Source organism: Dendrobium catenatum, unplaced genomic scaffold (assembly GCF_001605985.2).
Source record: "Dendrobium catenatum unplaced genomic scaffold, ASM160598v2 fragScaff_scaffold_1288, whole genome shotgun sequence".
Lineage (NCBI taxonomy): Eukaryota > Viridiplantae > Streptophyta > Magnoliopsida > Asparagales > Orchidaceae > Dendrobium > Dendrobium catenatum.
This window is the reverse complement of record NW_021319750.1, coordinates 342,001-359,532: the sequence shown is the minus strand read 5'-3', so window position 1 is coordinate 359,532 and position 17,532 is coordinate 342,001. Positions and strand designations below refer to the sequence as shown.

At 40.1% G+C, this 17,532-nt stretch overlaps 1 protein-coding gene across 1 annotated transcript; it reads right to left on the bottom strand.

Moving 5' to 3' along the window:
* Window positions 1-3,440: 3,440 nt before the first annotated feature.
* LOC114580806 (putative transcription elongation factor SPT5 homolog 1) lies at window positions 3,441-17,278 on the bottom strand. The gene is made up of 7 exons (XM_028699447.1): window positions 16,736-17,278; window positions 16,297-16,532; window positions 16,050-16,193; window positions 15,781-15,942; window positions 15,620-15,703; window positions 12,232-12,409; window positions 3,441-3,958 (listed from the first exon to the last, which is right to left on the bottom strand). Exons 1-7 carry the CDS (start codon window positions 17,034-17,036, stop codon window positions 3,441-3,443), a joined length of 1,623 nt encoding a protein of 540 aa, XP_028555280.1. The 5' UTR covers window positions 17,037-17,278.
* Between the last annotated feature and the right edge of the window lie 254 nt (window positions 17,279-17,532).

Below are 17,532 nucleotides of genomic sequence, written 5' to 3'. Positions count from 1 at the left end.
ATTTGAGTGGAGCTTTGGAATATTTAAAATGAACTTTGGATATTTGGGAGATATTTGAAAATATTTGGAAACCCCTCCGGTTGAGATATGCATTCAACACGGCCATCATCGGGGTGTTTGAGGTAATTTCCATATGTTAAACCTTGTCAACCCTATCAACTTGCCGATAGGGGATCAGATTTCGTAGGCTTCGTGCCTTTGTTAGTGAATTCTATTGATTTTAGGCCTTGAAGACCTAATATGAATATGTTAAAACAAATGCACTGGTCGCCACAACCATATATTTGTTTGTTGGTTCGAACTTTGTCGACTTCTATTGATCTGTATAGAAGGATCGGGTTTGAACTTGAATTCACTTGTTGACCCGCGCAGCATCCCTAGACGTCACGTGTGTACCAATAACACGCTCGTCGGGGCCCATACGGGTGTTTGGGGGCATTTCATGATTAAACCCTATCGATTCCTTTTATCTTTTAAGGAGGATCGGGTTTAAATTTAATAACCCGTGCAGCATCCCTAGACGTCACGTGTGTACCAATAACACGATCGCCGGGGCCCTTGCGGGTGTTGATTGTATACCCTCTTTTAGTGTACCTAAGTGTGTACAAACTACAGTGCACGTGAGAGGGTATTTTAGAATATTTGTGAAATGCCTTCTGTCCGCTTCCAAGAACATCGCGGATTCGGTGGCGCGGCGTAGTAGCTTTTTAATAGAGTTGTTCGCTGCTTTATACAGGTTGACTGTCGTGCACTACTCGTTGCGTTCTGCAGGTGGATCGTAGTGGACTAACCAATCTCCTCCCTTGTTCGTAGATGCTAGTATTCATTGTAGTTCTTTGGAATTTGTTTGTAGATTATATGTAATATTCGTAGCGGGGCAAGAACTCGTGGGAGCTTGTCTCTGTCATATTTCTTATGCACTTTGTTGTGGTCTTTGGACTTTTCAGTGCATCCGCTACTGCTGCATGTAGGTAGGTAGATGTCTTCCATCATAGACTGAAATTGCATCAGGATACTGCATTCACTGAAGCCTTTCTGCATCTACCCCTGGGTGACATGTGACACATACATTTGTCTTCGTAGAGAGATCATATGTGTTGCAGATCTTTTGTCTTCGTATCATGGCTTTGTAATCAAGCTGTCTTTCTCACCATCTTCTTATCACTTGCAAATAGATTACCCTTGCAAATTCTTTTCCTTCAAAGATAGTTTAATGTGCGTGATGAGTTTGAAATTCTTCATTGAAATGACGAATACTCATTGAAGACTTTGTAAGCATGAAGATATTATTGCATCTCTCTTTTTGATATTTGCTTGTGGGTAGATCATATGTCCTTAATCCTTGTTGATGGTTGCTTGCAAATCAAATGATGATTGAATTATTGAACATTATAAATGTTTCTATTCCTTATGGCTCTTCTAATGTTGCTCACTAACATGTTACATCCCTTGTGCATGATTGTAGGTGAATACTTTGGCATTGGTTACAAGAAAACCTTGAATCATCATATTCATCAAGAGCCTTTCTAGTGAATCAATACATTCACTACAAATAAATTAGGAATGAACTAGCTCCAATATTATGAATCAATTGGTACGGTCCAAAAGCTTATATTATGAGTTTATAATCAAACCAAGTTCCTTAGTCTTCTTTTATTGCTTACAAATGAACTTCATTTGCAAACTTCTTACTTTGATGATTCAATATGCATGATAAGTCTAATATCATCACTTATCAACATCTTCATCTTAATTAAAATGATCTTTACATATTAGAAAATATCATTCAAAAGTTTCATGTCAAAGTTTGGAAAGGATTTACACATGGGTCCTTGTTTGCTTGCAAGCCATTATATACTTGAAAGTGACTATTTAATATTCATTTGAAATTCCTTATAGGCTTATACTGTTGTTCATAAGCATTATTCAATGCCAAGTTCACTTGAGTTCAAGTATGAGCTCAATGTCATTATAACTCAAATCACATTCGAGTCCAAATTTTTAATGTCAAAATTAAGCTTTTATTTGTTTCATTTGAGTACAAATTGGCTCATCACTAATTATATTTCTCTTAATATTCATGTTCATTCAAATTTGGCTTATTGTCATTTAGGTCCCTTATTTCTTCAATTAAGTTCAAGTTTGAATTATTGAGTTAAATTCAAGTTAAGTTCAATTTGATGTTCAATTCAAGTTCTTGCTCAAATCAAGTTCCATGTCACATTGACTTCATTTCGAATTTGAATCAAATGCTTGCAAGTTCAAGTTTTAGTCAAAATTCTGTCTTTTTGTCCAAGTCCAATGCAGTCCAAAAGTTTACAAGTCCTTGTCTTTTTCAAACAAAATTTCGGAAACCTCCCGGCGTCTCCCCCGTTTAGGGGAAAAAACCAAGAGGCCGCCTACCCGCCATGTCAACAAAGACGTCCACGGTTGGTGTTTGTGAGACACCGCAGCGGTGATTTTTTTGTTTTTCGCCTACCACGCCAACAAAGGCGTGCATGGGGTTTTAAAAAGCATTTTTTAATGAAAAGTATTTTTTATTTTTTATTTTTTTTAGACAGTTTGCTTTCCCCCCGCTCGGGGGTATTTATGAGTGACCCCGTTTCGCCGTACGTGCAGCACCAGGGCCCCATCCCACCACGCGCAACAAAGGCATGCATAGGACGGTTCTCCGGTTTGCCACGAATATTGAAGTAGGGTTTTGCTGATTTCCCGCTTCGTCGCAAGCATCGAAAAGACATTCTATCCCACCACGCGCAACAAAGGCGTGCATAGGCGGTTTTCTGGTCCGCTGCGAACAACAAAACGAGAATCTGAGTTGGAAATTCATACCATTGCGATGGTTGTAGAGTCTGCGATATGCACAAACACAACACATTTCCTTTTTTTTCTTTTATTTCTCTTTTTTTTATCGCTCTTACATATACACATACATAACAGTTACAATAAAAAAAAATAAAAAAAATCTTGACTGTATCAAACTCCCCATTCAATTGGAAAGCCATTGCACTAGGAACAAAGTCACGGTTTGATTAGATCCTCTAATATCTATCAGAGATCTGAAACTAAGGTAATAGATTGTGTCTTCTTCTTCTCCTGAGTCGTTTGATTGGTCTGTGGGAGCTGTAGCTTTCTCGGTTTTAGAGATCCATAGTGGAAGATGTAAACAAAGATAGTTCTAAGACAACCTAAGCTGAACAATTCCCTTAGGATTAGAGGTTTGATGGTATAGATTTAATGGGCCAAAATTTGAGATGGGAATGGCTGCTTGAACTTAGAATGAGATAGTCCTAGGATTGCACATGTATGAGGATGTAAGTAGGCTGTTAGTAGAGGAGCTCAAACAATAAGCTCCACGTGAAACAACGAGATGGGAATCTTTGTATGGAAAGCTGCTTGTCTGCTCCAATTACTGTCCAGTAAAGTGGAGATGAAAGCTATTAAATTGATGGTGAAGGTTTGAGTGGGGACTTGGATTTTTGCAGCTGAACTTGAGACGAACAGATGCAGGCGTTGCCCTGTGAGGTGGAGGCGGCTTGAAGTCCAGTAAGGTGAAGGCGTGAGCTGGCTGGACTTGGGATTTTGAGAAGAGTTGTGGAGGGATTTCCGGTCGTGGGATCGGAAGGCAGAGCAGGTGACGGAGAAAGAAAACGGGTGGGAGCTTGAATTGCTTTGATTGGGGACAGACAAGAGAACGAGAGGTTGAAGAAAGCTGAAACTGGAAGGCGTTTTAACTGGAAGTTGTCTTCCCCCATACCACCATGGCCCACTATAGCTGGAAGAGAAATGTTTCTGTACAAAGTAGTTACCCGATGCTCATTTGATGGATTCCTCAGCCACTCCATAACAAGCTCCTTATCCTTGCCATGCCCCATGAGATCATTTCTAGGCAAGGATCCCGTTTCACGCGCTCCGTGCAGCTCAAGCTGTTGCTTCTGATGCTCCTGCTTTGCATATTCTAAGAAGAATGAGAGGAATTTTTGGATTCATGCTGAGACAGATAGGAGGTTTTGAACGGCAGAGGGGGGCCGTGAGCTACAAGGAAGCTCGTGAGAAGTCTTGGACCAATCAAGGACTTGAGTTTAAACGAGCCTAGCGACATCCGAGGAGAAGATATTTTCAGCGGGATATCGGGGATTTGGTAGGGATTTTGCACAGGATTCAGAGCAGCTAATATGAGGTTTGCATGACATGGTCTCCTGATTCACATTTGACTTTTGATTTCTCTTTTCCACTTGACTTAAAAGAGAAAATTCCATTAATTAGGCTTTGAAATGGCAAAAAATTGCTAATCAACCAAAACAAATCATCAATTTGTGTGATTTCCTCGGTTTGCGAGCAATGTCTCGTTTTTTTGTGCATTCTTTCCTCGTTTTACATGTCAATTCGCCGAATATCAAAATTATACAAATTAATAGTGGAATTAGGGTATTGTCGATGTCTCGGTCGCAATGACACAGTCCGTTTCGTGATCGGACGTCGTTTGGGCGATGACGAGGCTTAATTCCCTTGAAATGCTCGTTGTCTAGATTTGCGCGCAAAACCTTATTCGAACAAATTGACAGCGCATTCATAGTATTGACGGTTTTCTAGACCCAATGATGCATTCCGTTTTGCGATTAAACATTGTTTGATGATAGTCGAGGCTAATCTCCCTCGAAATGCTTGCCTTTGCAACATATTTGAATAGCCTTTGATATTTACGACGTCACCTCAAATGATGCAATTTAATCAAATAAAATGTATACACTTAATGTTGACGACGTTCTGGAAGCAATGACGCAGTCCGTTTCATGATTGAACGTCATGTAGTCTCCGAAGAGGCAAATTTAATTGAGATGCGTGACTTCGCATCACATTTGGATCGCCTTTGAAATCTGCGACATCACATCAAACGATCCAAATTTATTAAATAAAATGTATATCCTGAATGTCGACGACTCTCCGGACGCAATGGCTCTGTCCGTTTATCGATTGGATTTCGTCCGAGCGTCTTTGAGGCCTCATTTCCTTGATATGCGCATCTTTGCATTACATTGGGATTTGTGTTACCAATCTAGATACTCCAAATGGAATAAACAAAATGTAATTTTCATAGGTTGGCAACATTCTGGATGCAACGATGAAGTCTATTCGTCGATCGGGATCGTTTTATCAGTCTTGCACTTTAATTTCGGGTGTCGGTCGTCCCTTTTGACCGATCTCGTCCGATTCGATTGCGAGGAGCCTCGACCCAGCAGAGTTCAGTGTCCTGATCACAACGATACCATCCATTCGGTATTCGGAGGTTATTTGATCCCTTAAGTGATGCATTTTGTCAAAGCACACATTGCCTAAACCGTCTTTTTCGCCTCTTTTCGCATGGTTTTATGTGTAGGGGTCAACAAATGCCCCCCAACAAATGTAATTCGCGTCCAGAGCGAATCACGTTTGTTGTATGATGATTGACCCTGTGAATCATTAGATATTTATTCTGGATGTCACACATAAATGTCTTCATTTATCGGATCTCCAAAAGCTTATTTGGATGTCATGCTGGGGTCTTCATTTAGTGGATCTCCAAAAGCTCACTTTGATGTCACACTAATATTTTCTTTCTTCAAAGATCTCTTCGATGTAACAATAGATAATTGAGATACTTATTTCTTTTGCCCTGTGCTTTGTGCTGCGGATATTGATGGAGAATTACCTTATTTATCTTTATTGACTTGTGAGATAGTTTTTATACATTCGGCCCTATGCTTCTTGCTTTTGCGGGCTTGATGAAGGAGTAGATGCCAGTGACATAAACCTTTTGGGTTCGTATAAGGTCGATGGCAAAAAGTTATCGGTCCAGAGTTTTGTGCATAACGGACTTGTAGATGATGAATCCTCTCAGTTCAGCCTTAGGCTTTGTGTGAACTTTGGGATAATTTTCTTCGATCCTCTGCTTTTTGCTTTGACGGACTTGTTGAAGAAAAATTCCTTCGATCCTCGCTTTGTGCTTTACGGATTTGTTGAAGGATTTTGCAGGTTCTGGATTAAGTTGATAGTACCGAACGTAGGTAGCATCTTGATCCTTAACCACTTGAGAAGACTAATCTCAATCACTTGAGTTCATCAGATCGAGAGAGCTAGAATTTGATAGTTATTTGTCCTCTGGTTGCTGAGATGGAGGTTCCTCTATTACGGCCTTTTTTATGGTGTATTGAGTAGACAGAGCTGCCAGCGATCAGGTCATATTTTGACGTGTTGTATCCGGTCTTTTACACTCACTCAGGCTTCAGACTTGAGCTATGAGAATTGCGCTTCCCCAATGCTAATTTTACTGAAGTTGGCAGATATGGAGTCATCCTTTGTGGTTGCAGATTTTGGAGCCTACGAACATTCGTTGGTTGTTCAAGACTCATCCTTCCACTGAAACTTTGATTCTCCAGTCATTTGAGAGAATCTGGTGGACTACGATCACTCAAACAAGTTGAATCAAATTTGCCTTCGTGCTTCCTACAGTCCCTACTGATGGATTGACGAAGTGGGGGTTCCGCTACTACGGCCTTTCTTATGGCTTGTTGAGTAGACGGAGCTGCCAGCGATCCGGCCATATTTGGGCGTGTTGGATCCGATCTTTTACACTCATTCAAACCTTAAGCTTCAGGTTGTTGGAAGACTTCAAGTTTTTTCGGCTCAATTTGTAGGAGCGTGCAGCCACAAAAGTCTCTTTCTTGACTTTTGAGTCTTAGTACGTTGGAGAAGATGGTGTCTCTTACTTTTGAAAAATCACCTGCATATACTTTGAAAAAGAAGCATTTGAATCCTTTAGGATAAAAGAACATTTGAATTGATAATTTTAAATATTTATTTGGAGATCTCGGCACACGGCGCGATATCGACCCAAATAAATATTTAAAATGCCCCCTGTATCCAAGGGTGGTTGTGAGCGTTATCACTATGGCCACTAGTTGTGGTTAGTGGTCATAGTTTTAGCTAAAATTTTGGAGATTATGGCTTTTTCTAGTCCTGTGCTTTGTGCTGCGGACTTATTAGAAAATGTGCAGGTTTTAGATTTGATTGATAATACCAAATATTGGTAACATCTTGATCCTTAACCACTTAGCGAGGCTTCAATCTGAGTCACTTGAGCTTGTCATATTGGGTGAGCTAGGATTTGATTGCTCTTCGTTCTCTGGTTGCTGAAATGGAGGTTCCTCTACTGCGGCTTTTTTATGGCGTATTGAGTAGACAGAGCTGCCAGCGATCCAGCCATATTTGGACGTGTTGAATCCGGTCTTTTACACCCACTCAGGCTGCAGACTTGAGATATGAGAATTGCGCTTTTCCAACGCTGAATCTGCTAAAGTTGACATATTCAAAATCATTCTTTGTCGTTGCAGATTTAAATTCTACGAGCATTTATAATTGCTCGAGACTCATCCTTTCCACTGGAACTTTGATTCTCCGGTCAATTAGGAGCATCTTGTGGACTACGACTACTAGAACTTGTCGAGTCAAATTAGCCTTCGTTCTTCCTGCAGTCCTTACTGACGGGTTGACGAAGTGGGGGTTCCGCTACTAAGGCCTTTCTTATGGCTTGTTGAGTAGACGGAGCTGCAAGCGATCCAGCCATATTTGGGCATGTTGGATCCGACCTTTTACACCCATTCGAACCTTAAGCTTCAGGCTGTTGGAAGACTTCAAGCTTTTTTGGCTCAATTTGTTGGAGTGTGTAGTCACAAAAGTCTCTTTCTTGACTTTTGAGTATTGGTTTGTTGTAGAATGTGTTGTCTCTATCTTTTGAAAGATCACTTGTATATACTTTGAAAGACAAGTATTTATAATCTTTAACACAAAAGAATATTTGAATTGATGATTTTAAATATTTATTCAGGAATCTCGGTCGCAGTGCGATGTCGACCCGAATAAATATTTAAAATGCCCCTGTCTTGCAGGGACAGTTTAGAATGAAATAAATTTGGAATTTCAAGATTTTAAATATTCATTTGGGGATCTCGTAGTGTAGTACGATGTCGACCCAAATGAATATTTAAAATGCCCCGTCTTATAGGGACATTTTGGGATAGAATAAATTTGGAATTTTAAAATTTTAAAAATTTATTTGGGGATCTCGGCGCATAGCACGATGTCAACCCAAATAAATATTTAAAATGCCCCCTGTCTCATAGAGAGATTTTTGATAGGCTTTGTATTTTAAAATTTTAAATATTTATTCGGGGATCTCGGCACGCATCGTGATGTCGACCCGAATAAATATTTAAAATGCCCCCAGTATGACGGGAGATTATGAAATGCATTCTTGCTACACAAGAGAATTTCAAAAACATGTACGAAATACATAGCATTTTCTTGGGCAATTTTATGTGTGGTATTTCATTAGATATCGACTGTTGATCGGCGGCATAAGTCTCCGACCCTCCAAGTCAAATAACTGATAAGCTCCTCCCTGGTACATCTCTCGATGATGAAAGGTCATTCCCAGTTGGATACAAATTTGCTAACAATTTTTTTTTAGTGTGGGATGATTGATCTCCTCAGCATCAGGAACATAGCGCTTGGCCTTTTGATGTATTAGCTCAACAAATACACGTGTTATTATCAATTGATAGGTGGCACTAGTGTTCCTTAGACCGAATGACATGATTGTGTAGTAGAATATGTTTATAGATGTTCTGAATGATGTGTGCTTTTCATTTTCAGTCGCCATCTTAAGTTAATTACATCCTGATGATCCATCCGTGAAGAAGAACATATCACAGTTGAAAGTGTTATCAACTATAACTTTTGATACTTAGAGCAGAAAATTATCTTTTGGGCACGCCTTATTGAGGTCCCAAAAATTGATACAGACACGAATCTGACCGTTCTTCTTCTTCACCGGGATGATATTTGCAATCCAATCGATATATTTTTCTTATCGGATGAAGCCTGCCTCTATAAGCTTTTTTGTTTCAACAATCACCTATTCTTCAATCCCAAATATCATTCTCCTTGGAGCTTGTTTGGTAGATGCGGCATCTAATTTGATGGCTAATCTGTGAATCTCCACATCAGAGGATAAGCTAGACATTTCAGCATATGTCCAAACAAAGCAATTCCTGAATTCATAGAAAATCTATTTTATTTCATCCGCTTGCTCTTTGAGAAGAACGTCACTGATGAAGGTCAGACGATAATCTCCTTCAGTCTGAGAGAATATATGAAGTGATGGGATTTCTTTGAGGTTTCCTCAAGGTGTCGACCATCAAGAATATTTTTTATAGGGGTCATCTTTGAGATCCACTTTTGATGAATTTCTTTGATGGTGGATCTCTAGGGGTACACACTAGATGTCACACCATTATTTAAAAATTTTTCTAGAGATGTGGGTCTCCATATTTATTTTTACTTATGTCGGGACCTTTCGTCAGTGGATTCTTAGATATGCATCCAAGTGTCACACCCCGATTCTCACCGTACACATCTTTATTCTTTCTTTGCTATATCATCATGAAAGATGGTAACTTTTAGCTCTATTGGGACCTTTAAGTGATGGATCTTTGGATATAAGGACCAAATGTCACATCTTAATGTTCACCGTATAGAGCTAAATATTATCATTACTTTTTTTTGCTGCTACTATAGCCTATAAATGACTAGCCAGAGATGGAAAGAGAAATCATTCCCCAGTGGAGTCGCCAGAAATCTATGGGCTCCTAAAATTCGGCCCCGGCCTTCGCGTCGCGCGATTTCTTTTTTATTCGGCGAGGGAGTTTTAACGGAGTAAGTTCTGAGGTAAATTTTGGAAGGCAGATGGGTTTGTAGATAAGACACTACCCAGATATTTTGCCCTCATTTTGCGAGGACTTTATGATCTGAGTTCTGGTTTCCTAAAGGCGCAAGCCCTTATAGTTAATTACCCCTCTCGATCACGAGAGAACTTTTGATTAAGGCTAGTCGTCAATCAGATACGTAGATGATACGTATTATCTAGCATATAGAAGCAGCATTAGGTATGGATTTGAAAAATTTTGGGAAGTTTGGGAATTTGGGAAATTTTATATTTAAAATAAAAATTTTCACCATCTTAAACTTAAAGCGGATGGTGGGGGAATGGATGATAGACCCGATCAAGATCTCATGGTTTCATCGTCCCGGGCCATCGTGGTCCCTTGTCTACTTAGTCAAAGGAGGTAGTCGACCCAACCTGACAGAAGGATCCTTCTCGGCAGTCATGGGTTGCTTCGTCCAAGGGGACCTTGTAGACGTGGGTTGAATATTTGTCTAAGGGGACAAATTTGAATCCACCTTAGCTAACAGAGGGCTTTGTGCCCTATCGATCATATCCTATTGATTCATATCTCAAGGATTTGATGCCATTAAGGAGCGTATCGGCCCTGGCCATAACCGGTATTTTGTGGAGCCATTTGGCGGCAAAACCACTTGGTTCAGAGGGCCCCGGGTCATAACCGTTTATCCTGCGGTGCCATTTGACGACGAATCGCCGGTCAGAGAACACGTATCACATCCTTACTGGCAGGAGGTTGTTTGATAATAGATCCTAGTGATATTTTTGACTAGACATTTAGCTCTTTTGTAAGCTGAGGTAAAATTTAATTTGTCCACCCCGATAAACTATTGCGGAGGGTGGATGGATTTTACTTTAAGAAATTGATGGATTTATTTCAATTTTAAATATTTTTTTATTTTGGAATTTTTAAAATTTTGAATTTTCGAACATTTGAGTGGAGCTTTGGAATATTTAAAATGAACTTTAGATATTTGGGAGATAATTGAAATTATTTGGGAACCCCTCCGGTTGAGATCTGCATTCAACACGGCCATCATCGAGATGTTTGAGGTCATTTCCATATGTTAAACCTTGTCAACCCTATCAACTTGCCGATAGGGGATCGGATTTTGTAGGCTTTGTGCCTTTGTTAGTGAATTCTATTGATTTTAGGCCTTGAATGCCTAATATGAATATGTTAAAACAAATGCACTGGTCGCCACAACCATATATTTGTTTGTTGGTTCGAACCTTGTCGACTTCTATTGATCTGTATATAAGGATCGGGTTTGAACTTGAATTTACTTGTTGACCCGCGCAGCATCTCTAAACGTCACGTGTGTACCAATAACACGCTCGTCGGGGCCCATACGGGTGTTTGGGGGCATTTCATGATTAAACCCTGTCAACTCCTTTTACCTGTTAAGGAGGATCGGGTTTAAATATAATAACCCGCGCAGCATCCCTAGACGTCACGTGTGTACCAATAACACGCGCGTCGGGGCCCTTGCGGGTGTTTGGGGGCATTTCATGATTAAACAATGTCGACTCTTTTTACTTGTTAAGGAGGATCGGGTTTAAATTTAATAACCTGCGCAGCATCCCTAGACGTCACGTGTGTACCAATAACACGCTCGCCGGGGCCCTTGCGGGTGTTGATTGTATACCTTCTTTTAGTGTACCTAAGTGTGTACAAACTACAGTGCATGTGAGAGGGTATTTTAGAATATTCGTGAAACACCTTCTGTCCGCTTCCAAGAACATCGCGGATCCGGTGGAGCGGCGTAGCAGCTTTTGAATAGAGTTGTTCGCTGCTTTACACAGGTTGACTGTCGTGCACTACTCATTTTTTTCTGCAGGTGGATCATAGTGGACTAACTAATCTGCTGCCTTGTTCGTAGATGCTTGTATTCGTTGTAGTTCTTTGGCATTTGTTTGTATATTATATATAATATTCGTAGTGGGGCAATAACTCATGGGAGCTAAATTCAAGTTAAGTTCAATTTTGAATTATTGAGTTAAATTCAAGTTAAGTTCAATTTGAGGTTCAATTCAAGTTCTTGCTCAAATCAAGTTCCATGTCACATTGACTCCACTTCGAATTTGAATCAAATGCTTGCAAGTTCAAGTTTTAGTCAAAATTCTATCTTTTTGTCCAACTCCAATGCAGTCCAAAAGTTTACAAGTCTTTGTCTTTTTCAGACAAAATTTTGGCAGCCTCCCGGCGTCTCCCCCGTTTACGAGAAAAAACCAAGAGGCCGCCTACCCGCCACGTCAACAAAGATGTGCACGGTTGGTGTTTGTGAGACACCGCGGCGGTGATTTTTTTTATTTTTCGCCCACCACGCCAACAAAGGCGTGCGTGGGGTTTTAAAAAAAAAATTTAATAAAATTATTTTTTATTTTTTTTTTTTTTAGACAGTTTGTTTTCCCCCCGCTCGTGGGTACTTATGAGTGACGCTTCGCCGTACGTGCCGCACCGGGGCCGCATCCCACCACGCGCAACAAAGGCATTCTTAGGACGGTTCTCCGATTTGCCACGAACATTAAAGTAGGGTTTTGGTGATTGCCCGCTTCGTCGTAAGTATCGAACAGGCGTTCTATCCCACCACGCGCAACAAAGGCGTGCATAGGCGGTTTTCTGGTCCGCTGCGAACAACAAAACGATAATCTGAGTTGGAAATTCATACCTTCGCGATGGTTGTAGAGTCGACGAGATGCACAAACACAACACATTTCTTTTTTTTTTTTTCTTTTCTTTCTCTTTTTTTTTATCGCTCTTACATATACACATACATAACAATTACAATAAAAAAAAAATCTTGAATATATCAAACTCCCCATTCAATTGGAAAGCCATTGCACTATGAACAAAATCACGGTTTGATTAGATCCTCTAATATCTATCAGACATCCGAAACCAAGGCCATGGATTGTATCTTCTTCTTCTCCTGAGTCGTTTGGTTGGTCTGTGGAAGCTGTAGCTTTCTCGGTTTTAGATATCCATAGTGGAAGATGTAAACAAAGATAGTTCTAAGACAACCTAAGCTGAATAATTCCCTCAGGATTAGAGGTTTGATGGTACATATTTAATGGGCCAAAAATTTGAGATGAGAATGGCTGCTTGAACTTAGAATGAGATGGGCCTTGGATTGCACAGGTATGAGGATGTAAGTAGGCTGTTAGTAGAGGAACTCAAACAATAAGCTCCACGTGAAAAAACGAGATGGGAATCTTTGTATTGAAAGCTGCTCGTCTGCTCCAATTTCTGTCCAGTAAAGTGGAGATGAAAGCTATTAAATTGATGGTGAAGGTTTGAGTGGGGACTTGGATTTTTGCAGCTGAACTTGATGCAGGCGTTGCCCTGTGAGGTGGAGGCGGCTTGAAGTCCAGTAAGGTGAAGGCGTGAGCTGGCTGGACTTGGGATTTTGAGAAGAGTTGAGGGATTTCCGGTCGTGGGATCGGAAGGCAGAGCAGGTGACGGAGAAAGAAAATGGGTGGGAGCTTGAATTGCTTTGACTGGGGACAGACAAGAGAACGAGAGGTTGAAAAAAACTGAAACTGGAAGGCATTTTAACTAGAAGTTGTCTTCCCCCATACCACCATGGCCCACTATAGCTGGAAGAGAAATGTCTCTGTACAAAGCAGTTACCCGATGCTCATTTCATGGATTCCTCAGCCACTCCATAACAAGCTCCTTATCCTTGCCATGCCCCAGGAGATCATTTCTAGGCAAGGATCCCGTTTCACACGCTCCATGCAGCTCAAGCTGCTGCTTCTAATGCTCCTGCTTTGCAATTTCTAAGAAGAATGAGAGGAGTTTTTGGATTCATGCTGAGAAAGATAGGAGGTTTTGAACGGCAGAGGGGGGGACGTGAGCTGCAAGGAAGCTCGTGAGAAGTCTTGGACCAATCGAGGACTTGAGCTTAAACGAGCCTAGCGACGTCCGAGGAGAAGATATTTTCAGTGGGATATCGGGGATTTGGCAGGGATTTTGCACAGGATTCAGAGCAGCTAATACGAGGTTTGCATGAAATGGTCTCCTGATTTACATTTGACTTTTGATTTCTCTTTTCAACTTGCCTTAAAAAAGAAAATTCCATTAATTAGGCTTTGAAATGGCAAAAAATTGCTAATCAACCAAAACAAATCATCAATTTGTGTGATTTAATCGGTTTGCGAGCAATGTCTCATTTTTTTGTGCATTCTTTCCTCGTTTTACGTGTCAATTCGCCGAATATCAGAATTATACAAATTAATAGTGGAATTAGGGTATTGCCGATGTCCCGGTCGCAATGACACAGTCCGTTTCGAGATCGGACGTCGTTTGGGCGACGACGAGGCTTAATTCCCTTGAAATGCTCATTGTCTAGATTTGCGCGCAAAACGTTATTCGAACAAATTGGCAGCGCATTCATAGTATTGACGGTGTTCTGGACCCAATGATGCAGTCAGTTTTGCAATCGGACATTGTTTGATCATAGTCAAGGCTAATCTCCCTCGAAATGCGAGCCTTTGCAACATATTTGAATTTCCTTTGAAATTTACGAATTCACCTCAAACGATCCAATTTAATCAAATAAAATGTATATTCTTAATGCCGACGACATTCTGGATGCATTGACGCAGTCCATTTCATGATTGGACGTCATGTCGTCTCAGAAGAGGCAAATTTCATTGAGATGCGTGTCTTCGCATCACATTTGGATCGCCTTTGAAATATGCGGCATCACATCAAACGATCCAAATTTATTAAATAAAATGTATATCCTGAATGTCGACGACTCTCCGGACGCAATGGCTCTGTCCGTTTATCGATTGGATTTCGTCCGAGCGTCTTTGAGGCCTCATTTCCTTGATATGCGCATCTTTGCATTACATTGAAATTTGTGTTACCAATCTAGATACTCCAAATGGAATAAACAAAATGTAATTTTCATAGGTTGGCAACATTCCGGATGCAACGATGAAGTCTATTCGTCGATCGAGGATCGTTTTATCAGTCTTGCACTTTAATTTTGGGTGTCGTCGTCCCTTTTGACCGATCTCGTCCGATTCGATTGCGAGGAGACTCGACCCAGCAGAGTTTAGTGTCCTGATCACAACGATACCATCCATTCGGTATTCGGAGGTTATTTGATCCCTTAAGTGATGCATTTTGTCAAAGCACACATTGCCTAAATCGTCTTTTTTTCCTCTTTTAGCATGGTTTTATATGTAGGGGTCAACACTTCCATTATACAAACATAATGTGGCGTGCACCAAAATGAAAAGAGAAGGATAACTGCAAGCCAAGCTTGTGATGTGCTCTGCTGTAGAAAACAGTCATCACTGCTCCAAAAAAGTTGGTTATTCCAAAGAGATTAAAAGATGATTATCCAAGATCATGAATCCATGAATGCATATATGCATGGGGAAAGGATTACCATTTTGATAATCCACAAATCAAAATTGCAATATTGAAGGATTTTGAAAAGCAAGAAAAAAAAGTTGAAATAGATTGCTAAGTCAGCATAAAAGTGCCATTATTACAAATATGCAAATTATGTTAGCAGACACTATAGAGAAAATATTTACAACCTAATCAGAACATTTAGAAAAATTGCAAATCTATAGATCTATGAACAAACACTCATCCATTCATAGGCGCACTAAATTCATGCATAATTTTGTAAGTGTATGCACCTTATAAATGAGAATTAAATAGTGTCCTAATCAACTAAAACAAAATGTATTATAGCAACAAAGCACATTTCAAGACCATTCTCAACTTTTCTAGGAAATAATTGGAACATGAAAATGATGTTGAAAATTGTAAGTTGAACTATTTTTAAATAAATAACAAGTATAAATTCTTACCAACTTATTAGCAATATGTTGTAAGTCAATTCTTGGAATTAGCTTCACTGTCACCTTTTGTCGCACATCGTCTACATCAACAACCTGTAGATGTAAATCTAGGATGTTAGAAAAATTTTCCATGTTAGACAAACTAAATGGGCACCTAAACACATGCATACCTTGGCAAGGTCTCCTTTATAAATTCCAAGTTTCATCCTAACCCATGTGTCCCTGGAAATCTCAATAGTTTTGCTTTTAACAGAAAGAACATCCGTCATTTCTTTGATAGGAACTAGCATGACCTTGGCTGAACTATATATCGTGCGCAAACCCTTACAAGCCTGATCATAAAAAACCGTCATTTCACATAATCTTTGAACAGATTCTTATGACGAAAAGACCTAAACACAACCACACAATAGTTTTATATGAATGGAGTTATACAAACCTCCTTCACATGGGCTTCTTTATCGGCTTCAACATATATGTAATTTTTAAGAAAGTCCAATGCAACCACTGATCTAATATGCAGGCCAGGCATGTCCATAAACTTTTGCATGAGGCACATTGCAGTCTCACGCTCACGACCAATCTTGCATTTATACAAGACAAGTGTTGAGGAACATGAAAAATACAATAAAATAGGTAGAAAATCTATTGCAAAAAAAAACATTATAGATGGATGAAAAACCTACAGCACATTTCACCAGCCACAACTTGGGGTCTTTTACCGACGGCAGTAGATCTTGTTGTTCAACCTCAGTGGCATCCTCACCATATTCAATGTGGCTTGACTTTGCGTATCTTTCATAAACTTGCCTCTCCATCTCTTCAACATCCTCTTGATCCTCCGGCATCATATTCAATGGACGATGTGCTCTTCTACCACCACTCTCATCAGGCAAGTCAGTTCCAGCATCATTAATAAAATCTGCAATTGTTTACATAACCATTGATAATTATGCTCTTTTGAATGGTCAAGTTTAGTAGCAGAAGGATGCGACTAAACTAAGAGCACACAATTTTATTGTGGTTGCAAAATCTACTTTCCAAGTACATACAGACACTCACTAAAAATATGTAGTAATTTAAGTTAAACAGCACATGAGAAGAGATCAACAAAAGAAACATTACCGTCTTCGGCCTCCTCATCTTCCTCTTCCTCATCGTCACTATCGACCTGGGCCTCAAGGTCGAAGAACTCAGAACCCCTCTTCCGATATTTCTGGCCGCGGCCACCGTATAGCTCCTCATTCTCGTCTTCTTCATCTTTGTATTCCTTGTCATGATCGTCCTCTATGGCTGCATCGTCAATGAAATCGGACCGAACCCGCTTCCTCCCACCTGTCCTCCTCCTGTAGTCTTCGTTCTCTTCTTCCTCTATCTCTTCATCATCTTCCTCCTCTTCATAATCGTCTTCTCGGTGACGAGACATCCCGTTACTCCCTCCGCTTTAAGATTTGACGTGATTTGCGAAATCCTGAGTGGTTGGATCAACAACAGCGAATCCTTCCTTTCGAATTGTTGGGAAAGATTTATATAAATTTTGCTAGCAAAAATAAGCTTTAAGTTTGTTCAGCAAAACCGCCAAAGCGGGAGAGGCGGAGGGGGAAAGCGGGAGAGGCGGAGGGGTTTGAAACCGAAAGCTCAAAAGAGGGGTTGATTGCTGCGCGAGTCGCTCCTCTCAGCATATTTATCCCGGTTCGAGCGAACAGAACAGACTGAAACGCAACGGTTTAGTTACTTATTTAGAGAAATAAATTTAAGACTTGTTTAGATTTTATTAAGAATAATTTTTTTATTATATATATATATTTGTGTAACGGCTTCGTAACGGCGTTTAGGCTGTTTGGAAGAGTCGATCTACCTCTCGAATTATAGATCAAATGTATCTTTCTTTTTGGATTGAAGTTATAATCCAAAATCAGCCA